General features: G+C 41.1%; 1 protein-coding gene across 3 annotated transcripts in view; it reads left to right on the top strand.

Moving 5' to 3' along the window:
* The first annotated feature begins 4,404 nt into the window (after positions 1-4,404).
* ITCH (itchy E3 ubiquitin protein ligase) overlaps positions 4,405-21,874 on the top strand; it is a 55,992-nt gene continuing 38,522 nt past the window's right edge. Inside the window, exons 1-2 of one of the 3 annotated variants that reach the window (XM_083443992.1) lie at positions 4,405-4,685; positions 19,571-19,661. In XM_083443992.1, the coding sequence (XP_083300118.1) occupies positions 19,592-19,661 (70 nt within the window). In that variant the 5' untranslated portion in view covers positions 4,405-4,685; positions 19,571-19,591. The remainder of the gene's footprint in view (positions 4,686-19,570; positions 19,662-21,874) is intronic. The other 2 variants (XM_083443993.1, XM_083443994.1) reach the window with 2 other exon arrangements.

Below are 21,874 nucleotides of genomic sequence, written 5' to 3'. Positions count from 1 at the left end.
TTGAGAGAGGAAGGAGGTTCTCTCATGTGGGCTTGGATTAGGCCCTTTGCCAAATGAATTGGTAACAGTGGTGTGCAGTCAGTAGACTAGGGGGACCAGGCTAGTCCTTTAAATGTTCCTGGTAAATTAGAGTATTAAAGCCTGGTGCTTTCTTCCCAAAGCCCAGGAAGCTTCTGCCTAGCTTAGGGAGGGAGGCACAATGCTCACATGCACCATGTCAGGCCGTCATGAAATCATGCGTGTAGTGTTCCCCACCCCCATGGTCCTCATAAACTGATGTCTGGCCCTAACTGTTCCCCTACGAAAAAATTCACCGCACAATACTAATTGGTTGAGGCATCTGAAAGCAACATAGATTCTAGATGGTGTCATTTCCCCTTCTAGATAACTCAGATTTTTTTTGTTCATCTTCCAAATTGTGCGTTGGAGACCTGATCATTGCTGACATATTTATAATAACCAGATCAATCTAATTACCTATGTTTTCAAATCACCTTACTTGTTCTTCAGGAAATGATAATCACCTCTGTCCTGAATACCCAGCTTTACTATGTATCGCAAGGCCTATTATTTTCTCTTTTGACTAATCTGATAGTGAGCAGGAGTAGCTAAAATGGAATTTAAAATGTGAGAGTTAATAAGCATCTGCCCACTCTTTTGGGTGGCAGCATGTTCTCAAACTTGGCTGAGGAAAGGGAGCCAGCGATCAACCGTGATCTACCAAAACCTCCAGGGGATCTACCAGTAGATCGCGATCGACCTGTTGGACATCCCTGCTACAAGTCAAACATGTTTGGACTAAGACAAAGAAGAGGGAACGTAAACAAGAACTGCACACTCTATTAATCAAGATTTCAACATTTTGATATAGAAAGTGCTTTGCAGTCATTACCTCTTTTAATTTTATAGCAACTCTACATCAGTTATTGAATTATGATAAGTTCTACAAAACAAACTTACCCAAAACCACCTGCATAAATAATTGACCGAGTGAAAATATGAATCTGACATTCCTGCGTTCAAAGCCAATATTTTATCCATTTGCTTCTGTTCCTGGTTCTTCAGGAAGCGCTTAGGAAGCATAATATTAAATCTGCCAGACTGAAATCTTGCTATTCAAGCCTAATCATCAATAAATTGCACAAGAACATCTGGCAACTTCGGGAACATGTGGAAGTGCAAATTCAATCACAGCTACAGAGGTTACTCCTTCAGATCAAGGATGAAGTATAATTAAGTTTCATATTGTGTGGGAAGGTTTCACACTTCACCCATCTCACAATTGGTAAAGAAGATGATTGCAGCAGTCTTCATGCATTGTTGGTGCAGCACCAATCAAAAGTACCAATCTGACAGAGGTGCGATACTTAATGATTTTATTTGACTATATATTATGATGTAGAGTTACTGTGGTTTTTATACTCAAGTTATGTTAAAAACGTTAGCATCACATCATAATAGCAAAGTAAAAAAGAGAATATTTATGCATGTGAGAAGTGCTTGTCTCACTGTGTGGTGTAAGTACAACCAGTGGTTTTTTCCTAGAAAACTAAGTGCTAGTACTCACCATGAAGTTGTTACAGTAAGTGTCATACTTTTTAACAACAACAAAAGTAGGGCCGGTACTGTGTGCCCTTGAGTACCCCCGGGGGGGAAGCACTGAGTAAACTACACATTGCCAAAAAAGAGGGAAAGCATCGTAAGAAAAAGAGGACAATTATTTGCTTAAGTTTGCATACGCTAATTTATAAGCATAAATGGAAACTCAGAATTACTGTTATGTAAATAGAAACTCAATACATTTTACTATAGTGAGACGGTCTGCGCTGAGGTGACCTGTGTGCCTACTCAATCTACTGTCCAGGTGCCAACTGCTGGTGGATAATTTCAAGGTCTCTGCTCTTCCTTATGATGTCTGCTGAAAAAAAAGCAGGAAAGAAAAACAGGAAGGTACAACAGGAACACCATGGTAAAGAACAAAAGCAAAACTCTGTCATGCCGAAATAACACGTCTTCAGAGAAAAAGTCCAAAGTCTGCTCTGCTTACACAAATCTTTTTATTAGAGAATGTTTCATTTTAAATCCATGTACAGGCAGTAAAGCAGCATATAAAATTTCCTAGAAATTTGGGTGTATGCAGAAGAGGTTTTAGTATGCAAGAATAGCAAGCAGCATATAATAAGGCATTTAAGTCCTGTTACTAAATCACAAAAAAATTCAAACCAGCAATGTTACTGCCCCCACCATCACTATTCATTTATTAATCACCTTGTAAACAACTATTTCAAGGTGATTTACACATAATATTATTAAAAATTGTTGAAAACAGAAATACACAGCAACTAAATTTAAAACAAAACTAAAACCCCAGCAAAGTAGATACTTCTGGTAAAGAACTATTTATCCAGCTGGCAAAGCCTGTTGGGAAAAAAAAAATCTTAATTTATATCCGGAAAGTGAAGATAATGAGTACCTGTCATATATTGACAGGAATGCTGCTCCACAGAACAGGACAGCCACACTAAAGGCCCTGCTCAGTTTTACCAAGGCTTCAGAGATCTTTGGAACTTGCAGGAGAAACTGTCACACAGACAGTAGGGATATACTGTAGATGTTGCTGTTATCTTTAAGTTGAATAGAATCTTAAGAGCAAGTCTGTCACTTAGGATTGTCAGAGAATGTCAAGGTCAGTGGATTGATGTTGTACATATATGTGGTGCCTGCTTACTAATAAAATATCTCTGTTCTAATCACTACATTACTACATTGAATTTGTCTTCATATAAAAGACAACACATAGACAGTGTTAAAGTTACTACTGAGGCAGTACATATAAGAGATCTGGAGAATGGCAGGTGCAGGGCTTGATCAAAGGAGGAGTATTGTTGCTTCTTTGTGATGTGGTGTTTGTTAGCACTGCAAATACTGACATTCATCAATGTGTCAGAACTGTTTTTCTGTGCACACCAGTATTTCTCAGGGTGGATACTTCCTGGAAAGGTAGCGCTGTCTTGTAGAGCCAACTTTACTGGTGTAGCTGCACAACATAAGCCAGAGATATCACACCCTCTCTCCCATGTCCTTAAGATTTCCAGTTACATCAGTTTGCCATTTTTTCTTCTTTGTACTGCTTTTTTCCTGTTGTGTTATAACTAGATTGCACTTTTGAAGGATGTTCAGGACTCCTCTGCCTTTCACTCTTTCTGTCAGTGATATGAACTTAAATCATAAAACAGGCTATTTTCCTGTTTGGTCCCATCACATATCCATTCCATTGTATGGGGAACAACACAATCCTGCTTTCGTCCATACAAATTGATATGAAATAGCTACTGAAAGACTATGGGCCAGTATGTTGTAAGAAACACATTTAATGTAAATTTTATACATTTGCATTACCTCTTCACAGATACAGTAGTTATGTTTGGATATCATCATGACAGATCCAAATAGTTAGAAATGGACAAGTAACTAAACAAGGAGAAAAATCAAACTATATTTTTATATTAGTTCACACAGATCACCTCAAACTGCCACTTGGCTTCTTCTTCTGTGCTAAGGCAAGCTGGGTTTCATTATACCAGAAAAGGGCAGGTTTTTCTGAGCCCCGGGGTGGTCTCACAAATCACTCCTGACACGAAGATTTCAGAGCTGACCTTAGCAAACCAACTGGAAATTCTATAAAATAAATTCCTTACAGTGTTACCTTCCACCTCAGCAACAAATAACTGGGCGAAGGTCAGCCTAATGCTTGCAGAGTTTTCTATACACTTGTAATTGTGTGTTTCTAGAATACTTAACTCCTGCCAACCTAGCAGTTTGAAAGTACAAGTACATAAATAGGTACCGCTCCAGCGGAAAGGTAAATGGCGTTTCCGTGCACTGCTCTGGTTCGCCAGAAGCAGCTTAGTCATGCTGGTCACATGACCCGGAAGCTAAACGCCGGCTCCCTCGGCCAATAAAGCGAGATGAGCGCCACAACCCCAGAGTCGGTCACGACTGGACCTAATGGTCAGGGGTCCTTTACCTTTATAGAATATTTAAAGAACATAACATTGAGGACAGGGTCCCCTATAAATCAGAACATGATGCACGGACCGTTGTTCACAGAAGCTCGTGCCATAATAAATGTGTTAAGTCCCCAGGACTCTTGCTGTTTTTTGCAAATGAGTCAGGGGCACGTGTCAACCACAGCGATTTCCCCCACAGTTCGAAACAGAAATTGGCTAAACTCAACTGCAGAGTTGACAGCCTTCAGGCACCACCTTAAGAACAGAACGAAACCTGTAGAAGCCCTTTCCCCTGGATCCAACCCACTCCTTTTTTCGAGTAAACAGAAACAAAAGCGAGAGCCAATGAGAAAGCCAGGCATTGGCGAGTGGAACTGAACCACCCCTTTCTCTCTCTGAGGAGCCAGTCGGAGCGCGCCGGGCTTCTCTCACGGTATGCTGGGAATTGTAGTCCCGCCAGGTTTTTTTTCCTGCGTCTGCGTACGCCCCCTCCTCCTCCTCCTCGTCGTCGCTCCCGGCTCCCGCCTTCTGCCTCGCGCCCGCTCTCTTCTCCTTCTCCTTCCGCCTTTGTTGTGCGCGTGCGTCTTTCGCGCGCCTGACTTTGGACAGAAGCCGCCTCAGGTTGGACTTGGACTGGCTGCCATCTTAGGCGAGGAGCCGTCGCCTTTCTAGCTGGTGAGTAGCTTGCTGTGTGTTCTTCGGGCTGCCTCGGTAGAGGAGCTGGGCCCGCGGGGGCGGGGTGGGGGAAAGAAGGCTTTTCTTTCTGGGCCTGCGGCGAGGCCGAGGCCGAGGGAGGGGGCGTCTAAGGCAGGGCGGGGAGCTCAAGGTAGGCCTGGCTTGCGAAGGGTGGGCGGCGAGAAGGGGAAGGCTGGCAGCAGGTGCAGCAGCCTCGCTTAGGGGGAGGGAGGGGGTGCGGTGGGTGGGGTCCTGCCCTATATCCTTCGAAGGGGAAGGGGAGACTCTTCCCCACCTCCAGCCTGTGAGCTCAGTGCCTCCCCGCTTTACCTGTGGACTGAGAGGCATTCACAGCTTCAGACCGAGGGGTTTGGGGATGATGGGAGACACCCCCTCCCATTACGGCCTCTTCTCCCTTCCTCTCCTGCTATGCCGTCGGTAGGCGTTTTCTTTCCCCCTTCACTGAAGTTGTTCGCAGGGATTGTGCACTCAAGATGGCTTAATTTTCTTCTCGGTCCCCCTTTTCGCGACCTTGTGTTGTCAGGATGACGAGGGCCGGTGGGTGGGTGGGATGGATGGATGGAGGTGTCCCGAGGTGGGTGGCCCTTTGGTCTGGGACGCAAAGCTGGGGGGTTGTATGTGTGACCCGAAGGTTCCCAGCCTCAGGGAAACACTCCAATGCTGTTTGTGTAAAGTACATGCTGTAGTTATGTGTATCCTTTGCTGCTGTCCACACCGCTTGGCTCTTTTCACCCATTCCAGTTTCGTTAGCATTTATCGGAATATTGTTTCCTGGATTGTTCTCATTCTCGTTGGCTTCTGTATATCTCTGTCATCTAGCGGCCATATCCGGACAGCACCAGTTGTTAAATACAGGGAATGCACTCTCTTCTCTTCCACCTGCTACTTTTTAAGGAAGCCAAGCAGATCCTGCTGTTTAGGTTATTGGGTTTGGATGGCTGGCGGAGGGGGAATGATGTTTTGGAACTCTTAGCTGTGAAAATCTTGTACATTTCAAAAGGTGTAGTGCAGCCCTGACCAACTGAGACTCTCTTGGCTTGTGTCCCTGTGTGGTTACAAACACAGTATCCCCTTGACGCTTTAATGATGTTTGCCTTTGCAAATATACATGTTGCATCTATACCTGCGGCATAAAGGGTGGATTGGCTTTTGCTAGATGGCTTTAGGTCACCTTATGGGGTGCTACTCTTAAGTTTAGAACAGGCAAGAGATAAATATAATGAAATGCAGTACATAATTAATATGAAAGTCATCAATCTAAAGTTGAGCATTGTTAGCAACTGTTGTGTCTGTTGTTCCAGTTAAAAAGGCTGAACTGCTTTTAAATTCATATAGTTTTTGAATATTAAACACTGAACAGCAGAGCCTTCATCTTACAGGATTTGAAATGGGTGGTAAGGTAAAGGTAAAGGGACCCCTGACCATTAGGTCCAGTCGTGACCAACTCTGGGTTTGCGGCGCTCATCTCGCTTTATTGGCCGAGGGAGCCAGCATACAGCTTCCAGGTTATGTCGCCAGCATGACTAAGCCGCTTCTGGTGAACCAGAACAGCGCACGGAAACGCTGTTTACCTTCCGCTGGAGCGGTGCCTATTTATCTACTTGCACTTGTGCTTTCGAACTGCTAGGTTGGCAGGAGCTGGGACCGAGCAATGGGAGCTCACCCCGTTGCGGGGATTCGAATCGCCGACCTTCTGATCTGCAAGTCCTAGGCTCTGTGGTTTAACCCACAGCACCACCCGTGCATTTAGATGGTGCTAAATATTTTAAATTATTTCAAATGTTAATGGGAAGGTTATCAAAGCTTTATACTACCAGTAATAACAGTCTCATTGCAGCAAATGTGTGGGACGAGTTCCTTGGATGCATATTACACTGTAAGGAGGGGAATTGCTATAGGGACGTAAAGCCTTTCTAATGGTTACTCTAATCTTAGCCCCTCTGATTCCAATAGTTCATGTAACTGTTCATAAGTTTTCAGCCATTCATCAAGATTCTGTGCAGAATTCGTTTGACCTAAGTCTCTTGAAATCAGGTGACTTGTTAGGCTCTACAATGACTAATTGAACGGGAAGGTTGCAATCCTGTACATACTTACTTGGGAATTGGCCCTATTGACCATAACAGATCTATTTACAACCTGTTTTGTTCTTTTCCTATTATTCATTACTCAGTAATTTTGTAGTTGTGCTTGAAAGATTGCCTTGCTCTCTACGGACCTTGTGCTACAAGTTGGACAAGAAATGTTAAAAGATGAATACAACAGAATCTTGAGATGTCTTTGCTTGTAACCACTTGGGATAAAGTTACAAATGTTTGAGAAACAGTACCAAAAGAGGGGAATATGTCTTAAAACAGAAATTGCTGTAGTCAGTAGGACTTACTGTATCACTGGTATAAGTCTAAAACCAACTGCACTTGCATCCTGAATCCTGTACATGCTTACTAAGAAGTCAGTCCCATTAAGGGTGACTTGTTTCTTTTTTTGTATGCTTATGTTTGGGGCCTTACTTTCAGATGCACTTGCACTGTAAGTTGTACTGAGTTAGGTGGCTTTTACTCCTTAGTAAATTGCAAAGTTTATCTTGCAGCACTGCAAAATATTTTAAATACATAGGAAGTCTGAAAAAAGCTTGTGAATTATAACTGAAAATACATTTAAAAATGAATTTAAATTGTGGACAAGTCATTTAAAAAGAAAGTTCTATTCATAAATCTTAGCTCCAAGTAAAGGTATTTCATTCTGCAGTCTTAAGTTTAGCATTTTTTGTTATTACAAAGCATATGAATGATAAATTGATATTCATGTAAAAATAGCACCATAAAGCCTGAATTTGGAAACTGAAAACAGACATGGTTTTGTAGGTCTCACCAAAAATTACTTGTGTTCTGATTCATTTGGCAGCTAACAGGCAAATATTTATAATGGATGAATGCCAATAACACACAATGATGCTGTTGCCAAAACAAAGTTGTTTTGTAAAAGAGGCCATTGAAATTGTGAACTAAATAATCTTGCATTGCATATTGGGTGTACACAAATGTCTTGTTCACACATTGCATTAGACCACAGTTTAAAGTGTTTTGATTACGGTGCACACCGCTCAAAAGTTCCTGTGCCTGACAGACAGGGCATGATGACAATAACTAATAACAATTAGTATTGAGGCATACTGCCTCTGAAACTGGAGGTTCTGATAGCTGTCATGGCTAATAGCTTTTGATAGACATAATTATCCATGGATTTTGGAGACATTCTCCACGATGATCTAATTCTGCTGTAATGAATGGTTTTAAAGCCATTGGAACCAATGACCATTGCTTTACTTTGTGGTTTTCACTTTGTGGAAATAGGCTATATAGAATAGATAAGGTGATGGTCTTTGTTGGATCAATATCTATTAGTATAGGAGCAAAACATATTCTTTGGAATTCAGCAAAGGGCAAATCTATGGAATGCTGTTTGTGAAAACTATGCTGATACACAAGAAGGTGTCCTCAAATACATTTGTTAGGATGCTTGAAAACTTTTTGTTTTGAAAAATGGTACATTCAGAAACAGATAAGAGAAGGTGGCTTACCTTTAAAAGGCATAATGTCTCCCCTACTTCATAGATAGTAGATTACTTTGTTCAGTGGTATTTGGCACTGATTCTGAAACTGCCAGGCGATGACACGTATAATGATAGGCTTTGTCACTAGGAACTTGTCCAATGCAACCAGATAATTCCCAAGCTTGTTGTCCTTATGCTCATTATGGACCTACAGTTTGTGAAATTGGTTTGTAATTATGAGAAATTTGCTGTACAGTACCTGTTTGTTCTTACCTCAAATATGAAAAGCATTTATATAAAGGAACAGGAGCAGTTGTTTGAATGTTCCCACTGATCTTGATTGCAATGTCAATGTTTCTTTAAATATAAATGTTAATAAATAAACTCTTCCAGGCTACAGGCTCATTGTGAGCACAGGCTTAAACTTGAAGACCTTCTGCATTCAGGTATCGTGATTCAGGGTCTTTTTCCTATAAAGGAAAAAGTATATACAAACTCAAAGGCCAGATGAAAGAGGTTTATGAAATTTATTTCCAGAAAAGTATTTCTGTCTAACTTGTTCATTCTGTCCTATAGTACATTGTTTTCTAAACTTGTCTGATTCCCTTGTCTTCTGAGGTGAAAATAACATTAGAATTGTAACTTTATCCTTGAAAACTTTTTTTTTTTTTTGGATGTGTAAATAGTATCTGCCTCAAAGGACTCTATCCTCTAGCAATCTGTGTGAACCACTATATTCTAGATGTACATATTGATTAAAAGAGGCTAGTGCCAGAGCAACAACTAATGCAGAGATGCAGCATGGACATTCTCTGAGGGATTATAATTCCCACTGCATTGGGAGTGATTGGATAATCCAGTTGTAGATTACAGAGAAGTGGCAGAATTACCTGACCCCAGTGGAAGCTGTTTTGAAGGAGGCAAGGCCAAAGCATGCAAAGATGCACAGGTTGGTTGCCTTTATGGGTGGGCACTTCAGATTCTCGGTCTTCAGCTGCTTAATTTATATCCCATGATAAAGTAGCAGATTCATATATTTTCAGCTGTATGGCAAGGTTTTTTCTTTCAGATGTTTGAATAGGGATGACAGCATCACAGTTGGAAGCAAAACTTGAGAACATCAGAGAAAAGTACTCTTGCAAGAGAAAACATTAACAGGATAGATTTCTGATGAATCCAGTTATTAGGAATTCTGGGTGTTTGGACAAGGCTGAGAAAAATATTATAAACTTTAAGCTCATACACTTTTTTTTAATTATGAGTAGCATCCACCAAGCCATATGTGGAGTAGACCTGTTGAAACTGATGGGTTTCAATTAGTCACAACTTAAGTCCATTTATTTTCATGGCTCTATGAGTATGGCTTGACTGGAGGTTTGCAGGGGGGAAATAGATGAAATAAGTGGGCCAACCCCTTCCCCAACTGTCCAATGAATACTGACCGTACTTTGGACATGTAATTCTGACTACCGTGGGTAAATAATGGGAGGAGGAATAGAATGGAGTTCGTTTTATTATTTTATTTAATTACAGTTATACACTTTTATCTTTAGTGCTTGTGTCCATGTTGAATCCTGTTGAAATCCCAGGTACTGCACAGGGTTCCACTTATAAGCATTAGTTCGTAGAATGGAGTCTTGGTAAAGAATTTGGTCTGCTGTTGTTCACAAATTGCATATTTCTTGTGGGATATGCATGCAAGTAAAACTAACCAGAATAAGTTATTCTGTCCTCTTCACTTTGAATTATAATAACCTCAAGTTACTCTGGAGTACAGTAAAAACTTGTTTTCCTATATTTTGGCTGCAATTGAAATTTTAAACTAAGGTTACATAATGCTTATTACGATCATGAGGAAAAATGCAGTTGTACCTGCACAGTTGGATTTTCCAGTAGTGTTCAGTGTACAAAAGAAATGTTATCTTTTAAAAAATATCTCAATTTTTAGAAAACAAGATAGCAGCAACCAACCCATGTAATATACTATTTGTTACAAAGAGCTCAGAACAGCATATATATTTCCAAGGCTATTTGTCATGGAGGCAATGCTTGGAACTCATCTACTTGACGTAGAGAAGAACACTATTGAAAGCTACTAACCATGATGACTATGCTCTGTCTCCACAGTTGGGAGTAGTAATGGTTCTGAATGCCAGTTACTGGAAGCCGTAGGATCCTGTGCTCTAACTCTGCTTATGGGTTTCCCACAGGGATCTGGTAGGCCATTGTGATGCTGAATTAGATGGGCCACTGGCCTGATCCAGCAGGCTCTTCCTATGTTCTGATGGCAATGACAGTGGTGGGGGTAGCCAATGTGGTGCCCGGCAGATGTTTTGGTCTAAACTCTTATCATTGGCCATACTGTGGGGGATGTACGGCAGCTGGGAGTCCAACAATGTCTAAAGGGGACTATGTTAGCTATTCCAGCTGTATGTTATATCTTCACTGCATTTATATGGCAATTTTATACTCTTAATACACCATGAATGGAGATATGCCAATACTAGGTTGGCAGATGGCCACTATGTTCTATGTGTGGTCAGCTTCAGAGGGACAGGGAAGGTACAACAAGGAGAAAACAACACGGTGTCAGAACAACATACATACACAGAGAACTGTGCTGACAGCAACACACGTATACCATCCCACTCAGAGGGATGAACACAGGATGATGAGGATATGCCTCCAGCACACACTACATGTAAGATAATGCTAGAGTATTTCCACTTCATCTGCCCTGGTTGCACAGCCACCAATATCTCTGCTGCTTCTGGCCCCATGCATCCTTATAGGCTGGAGTCTTAATCCTTTTTTTTGAAGAACAGTACATACAAAGGGAGGGAGGACAGTCCATGCAAAACAACATTGATGTAGTTTCCTGGGCCTCCAGAGAACAGGACACAGCCCTCCCTAGGACAAAGTTTCAAGACCAAATGAGGGGAAGTCACTGTTGCCAAGAATTAAAGCGAAGTGGCCAAAACATTAAATAAGACAGGCACACACTAACTGCTGCAATCATTCTTCAGCAGCTCCCTACATAAGGTTAGGAAGCACATAATGGGAGTTTGAGCCCCATCAGGAGGAAGGGGCAAATATGTTCCTACTCACCTTTTGTATGCCTGGCAAAATAACATAAAATCATAATCATGGCAAAAGAGGGAGCTCCTGGGATTCCCAACCCACAGTTCCACAATGTGTTCACACTCAACTTCAGTAGCAAGACAGGCATCAGACAAACCATGGGTCATTGACATCATCCCACTGCAGCCCATAGATCAGATGTTACAATCACTGGGACTGCAAGATAAACCCTAAACCCAAGCAGCTTGTTTTCTACATTAGCTGTAGAGTACCTTTCATGCACAAGTCTGATTAGCACGTCAGTCCTCTGAATTTGGCCCATGTTGTACAAATCAGGCCTATATGTCAGTCACATGAGGTCAGGTGTGGATATTTTTTTATCTAAGCAGTAAGACATCTTGCTTCTAAACATCACAGCTCTAAGGCTGGAGATGAGCCTTTGGCCACTCCCACACCTTGAACTGTCTCATATGGCATCCCACATGTCAACCATATGTCAAAATTAACTGGAGAGTGGGCCAGTTCTGGAGCCCGTCCTCTGGGTGGATCCAGTTCCCTACTCCCTTTTTACATCCTCGAGGCCCCTTGTTTGAATCCAGGGGGCAACTGCACACTCAAAAAGGGTTGGACTTGCTATACCAGGCAAACTAGCCAGTTAGGAGATGTGTTGCGTGAAGCAATAGCCTGCCTCCTATACGGACCATTTAGCCCCTTTTGCCCATCCTTCTCCTTGGTGACCTATGTGATACCTCCTCTTCCTCACATTTTGCCTGATGGGGAAGGATCATAGGTTGGTGTACATCTGTTTTGCACGTTGAAGATCCCAGGTAGGATAAGAAATACCTTCTTTTCTGAACCCCTGGGAACACTGCCTGTCAGAGTAGACAACACTGAATTAGGTAAACCAATGGCTTCTTGACCCAGTATTAGGCAGCTTTCCTAGTCTTCTAGGTAGCATCCCAGTAGACATAAATGCCCTTCCCAGTCCTCCGGCCATGTAAAAAATCAAAACCCAAAACAGATGGCCTTGTGACAGTCTGGCAGAGCAGGGCTCTCTCATATTTCTGGGAACCTTGTGAGCAGAGAGTTGGGCCTACCGACCCTGAGACCATTCCTTATGATCCCATCCTAAGGCCCACTGAAGCCCCGTCGTACTATGCTCTAGAAGAGGAATTCTCTTACCACTCCCTATCAACAAAGACGCATGGCAAAACGTGGCAATGCCAAAGCCTTGACTCACAGGCAGTTTTAATTTCACTGCGGGGCCCACAGGACCTGGATGTTGGGTCCTTGGGTTAGGGCTAAGGTAGCAGTCCCAGGGAGTGACCTTCAATGGTTCAGGCCTCCTGCATGGATGCTATTACAGTTCTTCAAAGAAAAAAATAAAATAATAATTTTTCAGCAAGGGAGTGGCCACGTTGCGTTTATTTTTTCCTGGGGTGCTCTTTTTGTACTAGCTGCCAGGGAGGTAAGCTCGGGGTCGGGCCTGGGCTAGGCCATGCAATTCCTTGCGGCTTCCTTGACCCTCCCAGTACCCTCCTACCTCTCTCCCGTGGTGGTGGCGGCCGTGGCGACAGTAAGCTGCTGCTTGGCTAGGGGTGGCTCTGCGGCCGTGATGCTCTGGCAGAGCAGCTTTTAAACTGTTGGGGGGGGGGGGAGGAAAAGCCCACAGGAGCTGAGTAGGGTTTGGAGCAAATCTCAGTCGAATGACGATGATAAAATTAATGAAAATTTAAATGTGGGAGGTATACAACTCAGCACTGTGAATGCAGGAGCACATGATTGCAGTTGAGAGAGGAGAAAGCATCGTAGATCAAAATGGAAGTGCCAAAGACACTTGAAGAGTGAGTCTTGTATATTCTCTGTGTTTATATGTATGTTAATGTTAGAAGAGTCCAAGCCAGTGTGGGTTAACAGGTGGAATGCAGAGAGCCAATGAGACACCGTTACTTCTGCTGCAACATGTAAGTGTTGTTAAGCCAACTGGGAGCAGAGATCATAGTGTTCTTAAATTAAATATACTACATATAAACAGTCAATCACCAAGAAAATCTGACACAGTAACATTTGATTTCAAAAAATGAGACTTCCCCCAAATGAGTGGCTTGATAAAATGGAAGTTGAAAGGCAAAGTCAAGAAGGTCAGATCAGATCACTCCAGAATGCTTGGGAGCTGTATAAAAATACAGTCTTAGAAGCTCAAGGGGACTATATACCACAGAGCAGGAAAGATACCATGAGTGTGAAGAGGATGCCAATGTGGTTAACAAGTGGAGTCAGAGAAGCTTTTAGAGGCAAGAAGGCTTCCTTCCAGCCAGGCAGTCATGCTTCTGGTATATTCCATTAGCTCTGTTCTGCCCAATTTCCATTTTACCCCCCCCCCAGTTGCACTCAGTGTTATCTGGCCTGTGACAAAGGGTCCTCAGTGGACTAGGTTTTGGGATGGGGAGATTTTTTTGCTTGCTTTTTTCTACTTCTGCAAACATTGGGTTTCTCTCAAGCATGCTAATACTTCCTGTTCCAGTTATGTAACTGGATGTCAATGGCGAAGTTTAGGAATATAGGATAGCAATTGTTCATATTTATTGTTTCATTAATATTTATTAAATTTCTATATTGCCCTTCATCTGAGGAATAGAGGGTGGTTTACAATATAAAAATACAAAAATACATACAATAGTAACAAACAAAAACAATGCCCACCAGGTTAAAAGGCTATAGATTGTTTCATTAGCCAAAGTCCTGGGAGGAAAGGAATGTTTTTGCCTAAAGATATGTAACGAAGGTTCCAGGCAGACCTCCCTGAGGATAGCATTCCTCATGCATGGAGCTACTGCAGGAAAGGCCTGTTCTTGTGTTGCCACCTTCCAAAGCTCTGACAGGGGAGGCACATGAAGAAGGGCCTCTGATGATGATTGCAGGGTCCAGGTTGTTTCATATTGGGAGAGGCAGTCATTGAGCTTTTGTAGTACTGAGCCATTTAAGGCTTTATAGATCGAAACCATCGCTTTGAATTGGACCAGGAAACTAATTATTTAATAATAAATAAAATTATAATTATTCTGGTGGAATGATCTTAATTTTTACTGATTCCTGCCAGTAACAAACGTGTATGCTAGAGTCACTGTCAGGAAAAGCATTTTGCTCCACTCCCCGCCCTAATCTAGCAATCACATCCTCAAATATCACTTAGGAAGCAAAGGATATTTCCAAAATTTGCCTTCTTACGGCTCTTCACACATCAGCTGTACAAAGTTTGCTTTGCCCTTGGTCCCTTTGTGCTGATTGTTGGCCTCTTACTAGAATGTTACTGAACAGTCAGTTACATCACACCACCTCAAGCAATTGTAGACAATTAAAATTTCTATGATACCAAACCCTTGGTCAGTAGTGAGGGCTTGTAAATTAAATTAGTTAAAGATAAAGAAATTAGTAGGTATCTTCTAGCCAATCAGTTGTTGTGCTTTGAGAACAAGACACTGTAAGCCATAGGCTTTCATTCCCTCCTCCTCCTCCTGGAGTTGGATTGTTGAGACCATAGTTAAGATTAACTACAGTTTGTCTGGGATCAGACATTACAACATGTAAAGTTCAAGCTTTAATGTGACACCTATTGTTATTACCACCATAGGTACCTTGAAACAACATCCATTCAAGGTATTTCCTACTTTAAATATATGTGCTAAATATATTTTATACTGAGTAAAATTGACACACCTCTGCAGTTCATTCTCCACCTTCTGACATTCAATATAAAATGAAACAGGATATTAAGAGTAGAAGACACTTAAGTGCCAAGTAGTCTTTACTTCTGCCTTTAAAGAAGGCACTTGCTGCATCTTCTGTTTTATATAGTGCATTTAAAAATAGACAAGTGTGACAGCCTTTAATCTGTTTGCTACTCACCTATTTCTTTGGCTAGAAAACATTTGTTCAATTTAAACCTAATCTCCCAGTTTAAGCTTGTTAATTAGTTTTCCATGACGATTGCATGTAGGGGAGATAAACTCATAAGCCTGCTTATTAACAGTATTTTGCCTATTTGCATTTTTTAAAAAACAAATACCTTTCAACTAAGAATAATCAGTTCCTTCAGTCTTTGACATCTTTTTATATGCTTTACAATTCCTCATGTAAAGTGAGGATGCTGAAATTTCTTGAACAGATGCGGCTAAAGCTTTCAGAATGGCCATATTATAGATGAAGTTAATAAATTTGACAATTAACTCAAAATGAGTTATTTGCAACACTATTTGGGGTTATTTGTCAACCTTAATCCCCCCACTTCAGTATGGCAGCCAGTTTGGGTACCTCAGCCCACTTTATTTCCCCCTTTCCCTAGTCTCCATCCCCCAAACAGTAAGCCAGCACTGCATGGCCACTCAGCCTTCATTGGCCTATTTTGGGTCGCCAGTAATGCTAGTGATACCTCCCTTGTCTGTGTGGTTAGTGCTGTTTTGGCTACTTAAATACTGGTACTTAGAGAATGAGTTTTCCATTACTTGTATAGGTTGATGGTGATGTTTCAGGGCTCACTACTGTCTTGATTGCTAAACCTATCAATTACAGTTGTGAAAGCTCTTAAAGATTCAGAATCTGCAGACTTGCATAATAGTGAGCATCAGAAACTTCTCCTTACCTAATGTTTTAGGGTTATTGGATGCTTATATGAAGCATTTCCTTTTATAACTGTTTCAGATGACTAATCTCCTACCATGATGATCATGTGGTATAAGTCATGGGCAAAGGAGGTCCCGATTAGTTGAATTACTGAGGCCCATGCACTTCAGAGGAGCGGTTTTTTTAACCAAGTGAAATGTGATGCCCTTGAACTGGTTCAGACAATTTTGCCACCAATGGGTTATGTTAAATAGAGATCACTGCACGGCATAAAACTCAGCATCTGAATTCACCATTAGGTTACTAATAACAAATAGTAACTTTCTCTGTCTGTTGTATTCCTTTCTGTTAAAGATTCACACAGGTCTCCTCCGTGGTGCTGTCAGACACTATAGCTAGAACATTAACCTATGGTTAATTTTGACAAGTTGAAAGTAACTTCTAATTGTCTCTGTCTTTTCAGAGATAATCAAACAGGTTGCGTGTCTCTGCTAAATAGGAATTACTTCATATGACTGAAATAAGCCCAGAGGCTTTCCTCTTAACCATAGGGACAAATAAAGCTAGGTTGTGAAAATGCTTTTTTAACCATCATAGAGTTTTCTTAAAGTAGGTAAATTAGAGCTGTGCATCCCAAGATAGGCTGGTTATATTCCTGGCCCCCAGAAGTTTGATTCATCTCCACCCATGGATTCCCATGCTCCATAAAGCAAATCCCCCACCTTTCTCATATGTGCATACAGCAGGCTAACTATTTGCAATAGTACCGTATTTTTCGCTCTGTAACACGCACCCGATCATAACACGCACGTAGTTTTCAGAGGAGGAAAATCCGTAGGCATGCCACCCGTAGGCATTCCCTCCATAACATGCACAGACATTTCCCTTTAATTTTTAGGAGGAAAAAACTGAGTATTATGGTGCAAAAAATACGGTAATTATAGTAGGAAGAAATTAATATTAATCATGCCTAGCATTTATATAGTGCTTACAGCAATTGCCCTATGTTTTATTGTTGTAATTCTCATAGCAATCCTATAAGGATGCACAGTATTATTTTTATCTCACCTTTTTTGTTCTTCTTTGTATCTCACCTTTTATACAAGGAACTCAAGGTGGCCTACATAGCTCACCTCATCTCCATATTATCCTCCTGTAAGGTATGTTAGACTGAAAGATGGTGACTGGCCCAAGGTCACCCATGTTACACATGGGGAACTAAAGGTGAGATTGCCTAAGTCCACCTAGTATGTTCCTGGTAGAGGTAAGACCAGGAACTTGCTGAATATGTAAGCTGAATCTGATAGTCATATTCAGCAGCGCCACATGGAGTCCTGGTTCCTCTTAATCATGTATATAATTGTACTTCCCTGGGCTATAACTGGGGAGCTGCATGCATAGTCTGGGCAAGGAGTCTGGGTCCTAAAGCATGATGATTCCAGCAGCAAAGTCTTTCCTCTTTGCCACGAAAAGGATAGCAAAGGGAAATAGGGATTTGGAATTGACTGAAGAGAGATAGGAGGGGACACACACAAAGGAATCATAAGCTCTTTGTCTCCTTTCCCTTCCCTGCAATTCAGCTCACGCCATGTGAATTATTCATAGATTCCTATTTGTGTAAAAAGCCGTACATGTCAATGGGGCATTATACTAGAGTGCTCAGCCTCCAAAATGAAAAGTCCTATTAGTGAGAGAGACCCCCTAATTCACTAAGTGAGGGGAAAATAACCAAGATACTAACTGGCTTTTCACACAAAAAGTACATATTCAATGCAAACACGAAGAGGTGGGTGTTGAAGAGTAACAGTGGCAGGATCCTCCCTGACCCCCATGCATTCTGCTGCTGCTGTTGATGGTTCTGCAGCAGTTGAAGCACAAAGCTTCTGTCTGGAGGGGAACGTGGCAACTCTGTAGAAGTCTGTAGGAGTCCAGAGTTTCCACACAGATGCAAAGCTTAAAATTACTGAATTACAGGAAACTGCTGGGCTGTTGTTGTTTTTCCTTTTTTCCCTCTATTCTTCTTATAAACTGCATAATTAAGTTAGCTGCCATTTCTAGTAGGGAAATGTTTTTGTTCATGAGGTGAGAGCAGCACATCATTAATACAGCAAATTCTAAGAGGTTCTTATCATAAAGCATTCTTCCTATAGCTGAGGATTTCCAGGAAGAAGAAACCACCGCTGACATCAGCTCGGCAAATGTTTGAAATATTAATTTTATTACAAGCCTGAAAGTGTTGGTGCTTTATTGATTCAAAGGTGATAATTTTAAAACACTAAGGTCTGCTTATCAAATTGTGAGGCATATTAAAGTAAACATGAAAATAGGAATAATTAATTTCTTGAACTTTGAAACTAAAAAACTCTGTTTTACATGAGACCTTCTAGTCCCACATCTAAGATTCTGATATTCAGCCCTACCAGATGGATGGGTTGTTATTATTATTATTATTATTATTATTATTATTATTATTAAACAACTTCAGTCAAGTCTGGCAGGTACTCTCCAAATCTTAGTGGAAGTGTCCAGAACTATATGCTGAAATATATTGACACATGGGGTTTGCGGAAGCTGTTTATAGCTCTGTGCCATTTTGGAAACTCTTTGTGGGGTGATTAGATAGCAGTTTGTATATGAAGAAATATTTCAGTTGTATGGGGTTTAATCTAGTGTGAGTAATTTGTTTCAGTTTCATTTATGTCTGTATATGTAGCTGTTTTCCAACTTCAGTTTGCACTAGTTAATTAGCTGTGTTTTTATTGTGTTTTCCTGTATATACAGATGTTATACCAAATATTTTATAGTTAGATCTAATCCAAGAAAATTAAGGACAAATCATTTTGTTTTAATGAAAAAGAACATAAATACGAGAAAGGGATGGTGGGAGCAGGTGAGGCAGGGCATGTTGGGTAGCTCACACTGGAAATTGGTACTAGAATCAGCTGAGACCATGTCAATACTTTTCCTGTCTGTGTGGAGAACCAGTTAACAAAGTCCATTTGAAAGGGGTGAGGGATGTATCAGTGGTGATCGTTTTTGTTGAACATTTATTTATCTTTGTAACCGTATAAATGAATGTTTGATTCAGCTCTGTCACTGAAAGTAAATGGATGTGATCATGTGCAAGATGAAGACACAAGCTTATTCCCAAGCCACTGGTTGCTTGCATCTGCTAATGAGTTGGGGTGGAAGAGAAGAGAACCACATGTTTTGGCTACTTCATTACACATGATCACAACAGGCATTTCACCAGTATTTGTTTTGTTGTAGTTTGCTTTAAGAAACTTTGGTCTGTCCATCATGTATAAAATAATATAATTGTAGAGTTGGAAGGGACCCTGAGGAATAGCTAGCTCAACCTCCTGCAATGCAGGAATCTCAACTAGATCATATATGATGGCCATCCAATCTTTGTTTAAAATCTTCCAAAGAAGGAGAGTCTACAACCTCTTGTGGGAGTCTATCTACATATCCTGTATAGTGTAGTTGTCTACTATATTAATGTATATGGCAACTGAGCTTAATTTTACATTTATATTTTTTCAGTTGAACTCAATTTTAGTCTCTTTATCTCAAGAGTAAAGTTATTATTTATTGTTTCTTCATTCAGGTTCATGTACCTTCCTGTGGTATGGCTGGCAATGGGTCAAATTCAGAGCCTATCAGTGGACTAACTATGAAATCACAGCTTCAGATCACTGGTAAGTGTCTCAAACAGGGCTGCTTGCTGACTGTAGAGCCTTTGCTTTTAAGGGTAACTGAAGGAATTGCAGACTCCTATCTTTGTGGCCTTTTCCCACATCTTTGTGGGAAAATCTAAAACAAATCCTATTGGAAGGCATATAAAGATCCCTCATATCAAGTCAAGCCATTTGCCCATCTAACTGTAACTTCCCCAAAGTCCTTAACATTGTCAGAACATCTTTCCCAGCCTTATCCAAGATTTGACTGGAGATGCTGAGGATTGAACATGTTCTCTGTCACTATTTCTCTGTGACCACTGGAACAGAATTTTTCCACTACTACGTTCACATTGCTCCTTCTCTTTGTTGATTCAGATGTGTTTTAATGGAATTTTGCTCCAGAAGCCTTTAAATAATTTTTCTGTTCCAGCTAGTGTTGTTGGTTTAATCACTTCTTTGTTATTTCAGTGCCTTTTAAGCAGGTTTCTGCAGACCTTTTATAAATTGGTTTTAACCCATTACAACTAGTGCATAGTGGGGAGCTTGTAGCCAGGGCTGCTGCAACAAACAGCCCCACAAGCCTTCGTGAGGCAGAGATGCGAGAGGGCATCAGAGGAGGGAGGGAAGGAAATAAAGAGGGATAGAGTCCAGTGTTGCCTGCAGTGCCCCTGACAATTATTCAAGGCAGCCCAGGGTTGAAAACCACTGGCCTAAGGAATAATCTTTTAAGGAAAGAATGCACATTGCCTCCTTTTCTGTTGATTCATTAATATTTCTTTGAACATATTAATGGATATCAACAGTGGTCTTTGAAGGAAACTTTATTTTGGCTCATCTTCACTATGACAGTTAAGGCGAAAAATATGGTATATGAATGAGTGATCAGTATAAACTCCTAGCTTGAAGAACCAGATGATAGGTGATTTATTTTTTATTTTTAAGGCACTGGGGGCAGTGTCGCAACTTACTTTTAAAGTCCATTTTGTTTTGAAAAATACGTTTCATCTATCATAACTGTGTTGTAAGTAGTTAACACAGAATCTACTTCCTGCAAATTATTTATTATGTTAGAATTTAGCGTCTTCACCTTGTATGTAACACCCATAAGTGTTACTTTAGAAAAAATGTCCCAGTGAGGCCTCACCTGAGTCAAGAAAAACTGAGTGTTACCAAGGAAAGCTTGGCTTAGCTAGTCAATACTTGCAGTGACCCAGGCATCTACTGTAAAAACAGGAAGAGGACTGTGTAGGTCTGCAGCATTGTCAGTCAAGATAATGACATCATAAGAGACTGCCAACATTGGGGAGACTGGATATGGAGAGATCTCGGTCAGGAAATGGGGAGGTTGGGGGGAAGGAGTTTAAGCAACCTCTGCTATCTATCAAGAGGCAGGCAGACTGGCCCAGGAGGCAACAGATAAGCTTGCAATCATGATCATAAGCAATATGTAGAGAATTCCACTTATCTCCAAGCAACAGATGACAGGTTCTGTGACTGACCACCCACACAAGTTATAAGCCATATAGCCAAGTAGTTGCCACTTCTTAGCCTCTTCCACATATGCAGTGTGTACTTGTTTGTTTGTTTACATGGAATTATCTGTTTACATGGTAATTAACAAAGAACAGGATTGCATTGCCCCTACCTCAAGAGGTTTATGGGGAAACAGAAGAAGGGAAGGGAACTGGTGGCAGGGATGAACAAGGGAAGAATGTGCAATTATTTTAGTTACGTGCACTTTAGTTGCAGGATATTGAGAACAGACGGTTGTTTCAAAGGCTTCATGAAAAATGTGTGGAAGGGCTTGAAGCAAGTGGCCATAGGTAGTCACATGGAGAGATGTTCTGGATGGCCTTTCCAATCATAAAGGAAAGCAAGGGAGAAAAAGTGGGTTTGTTTCAAGTAGCAGAAGATCTCTTCAAATAATTGAGTAGAGTGGACCTGGGTAAGCGAAAATCACAGGAAGCGGTGTGTTGGGATAGAACAACAGAAAAAATTGGGAGGGGGGGAACATGGAAGGTTTTGAAGATAAGGGCAAGAAGTTTATGTAACATCCTGGTGCAGGCAAAAAATCAATTCTGGGATTTAAAGAAGGGCTTGAAGTGGTCAGACTGACAAGATATGTGAATAATTTTGGCAGGAAAAAGGGCTAGGTAGATGTGAACAGTTGATGGTGAGGCAAGACCAGAGAGAAATAAGCCACTTGCAATGGTGCGAGCAAAAATAAAATA

This window comes from Podarcis tiliguerta, assembly GCF_965153285.1.
Source record: "Podarcis tiliguerta genome assembly, chromosome: 6".
NCBI classification, from domain to species: Eukaryota; Metazoa; Chordata; class Lepidosauria; order Squamata; family Lacertidae; genus Podarcis; species Podarcis tiliguerta.
This window is presented reverse-complemented; position numbering and strand designations above follow the sequence as displayed.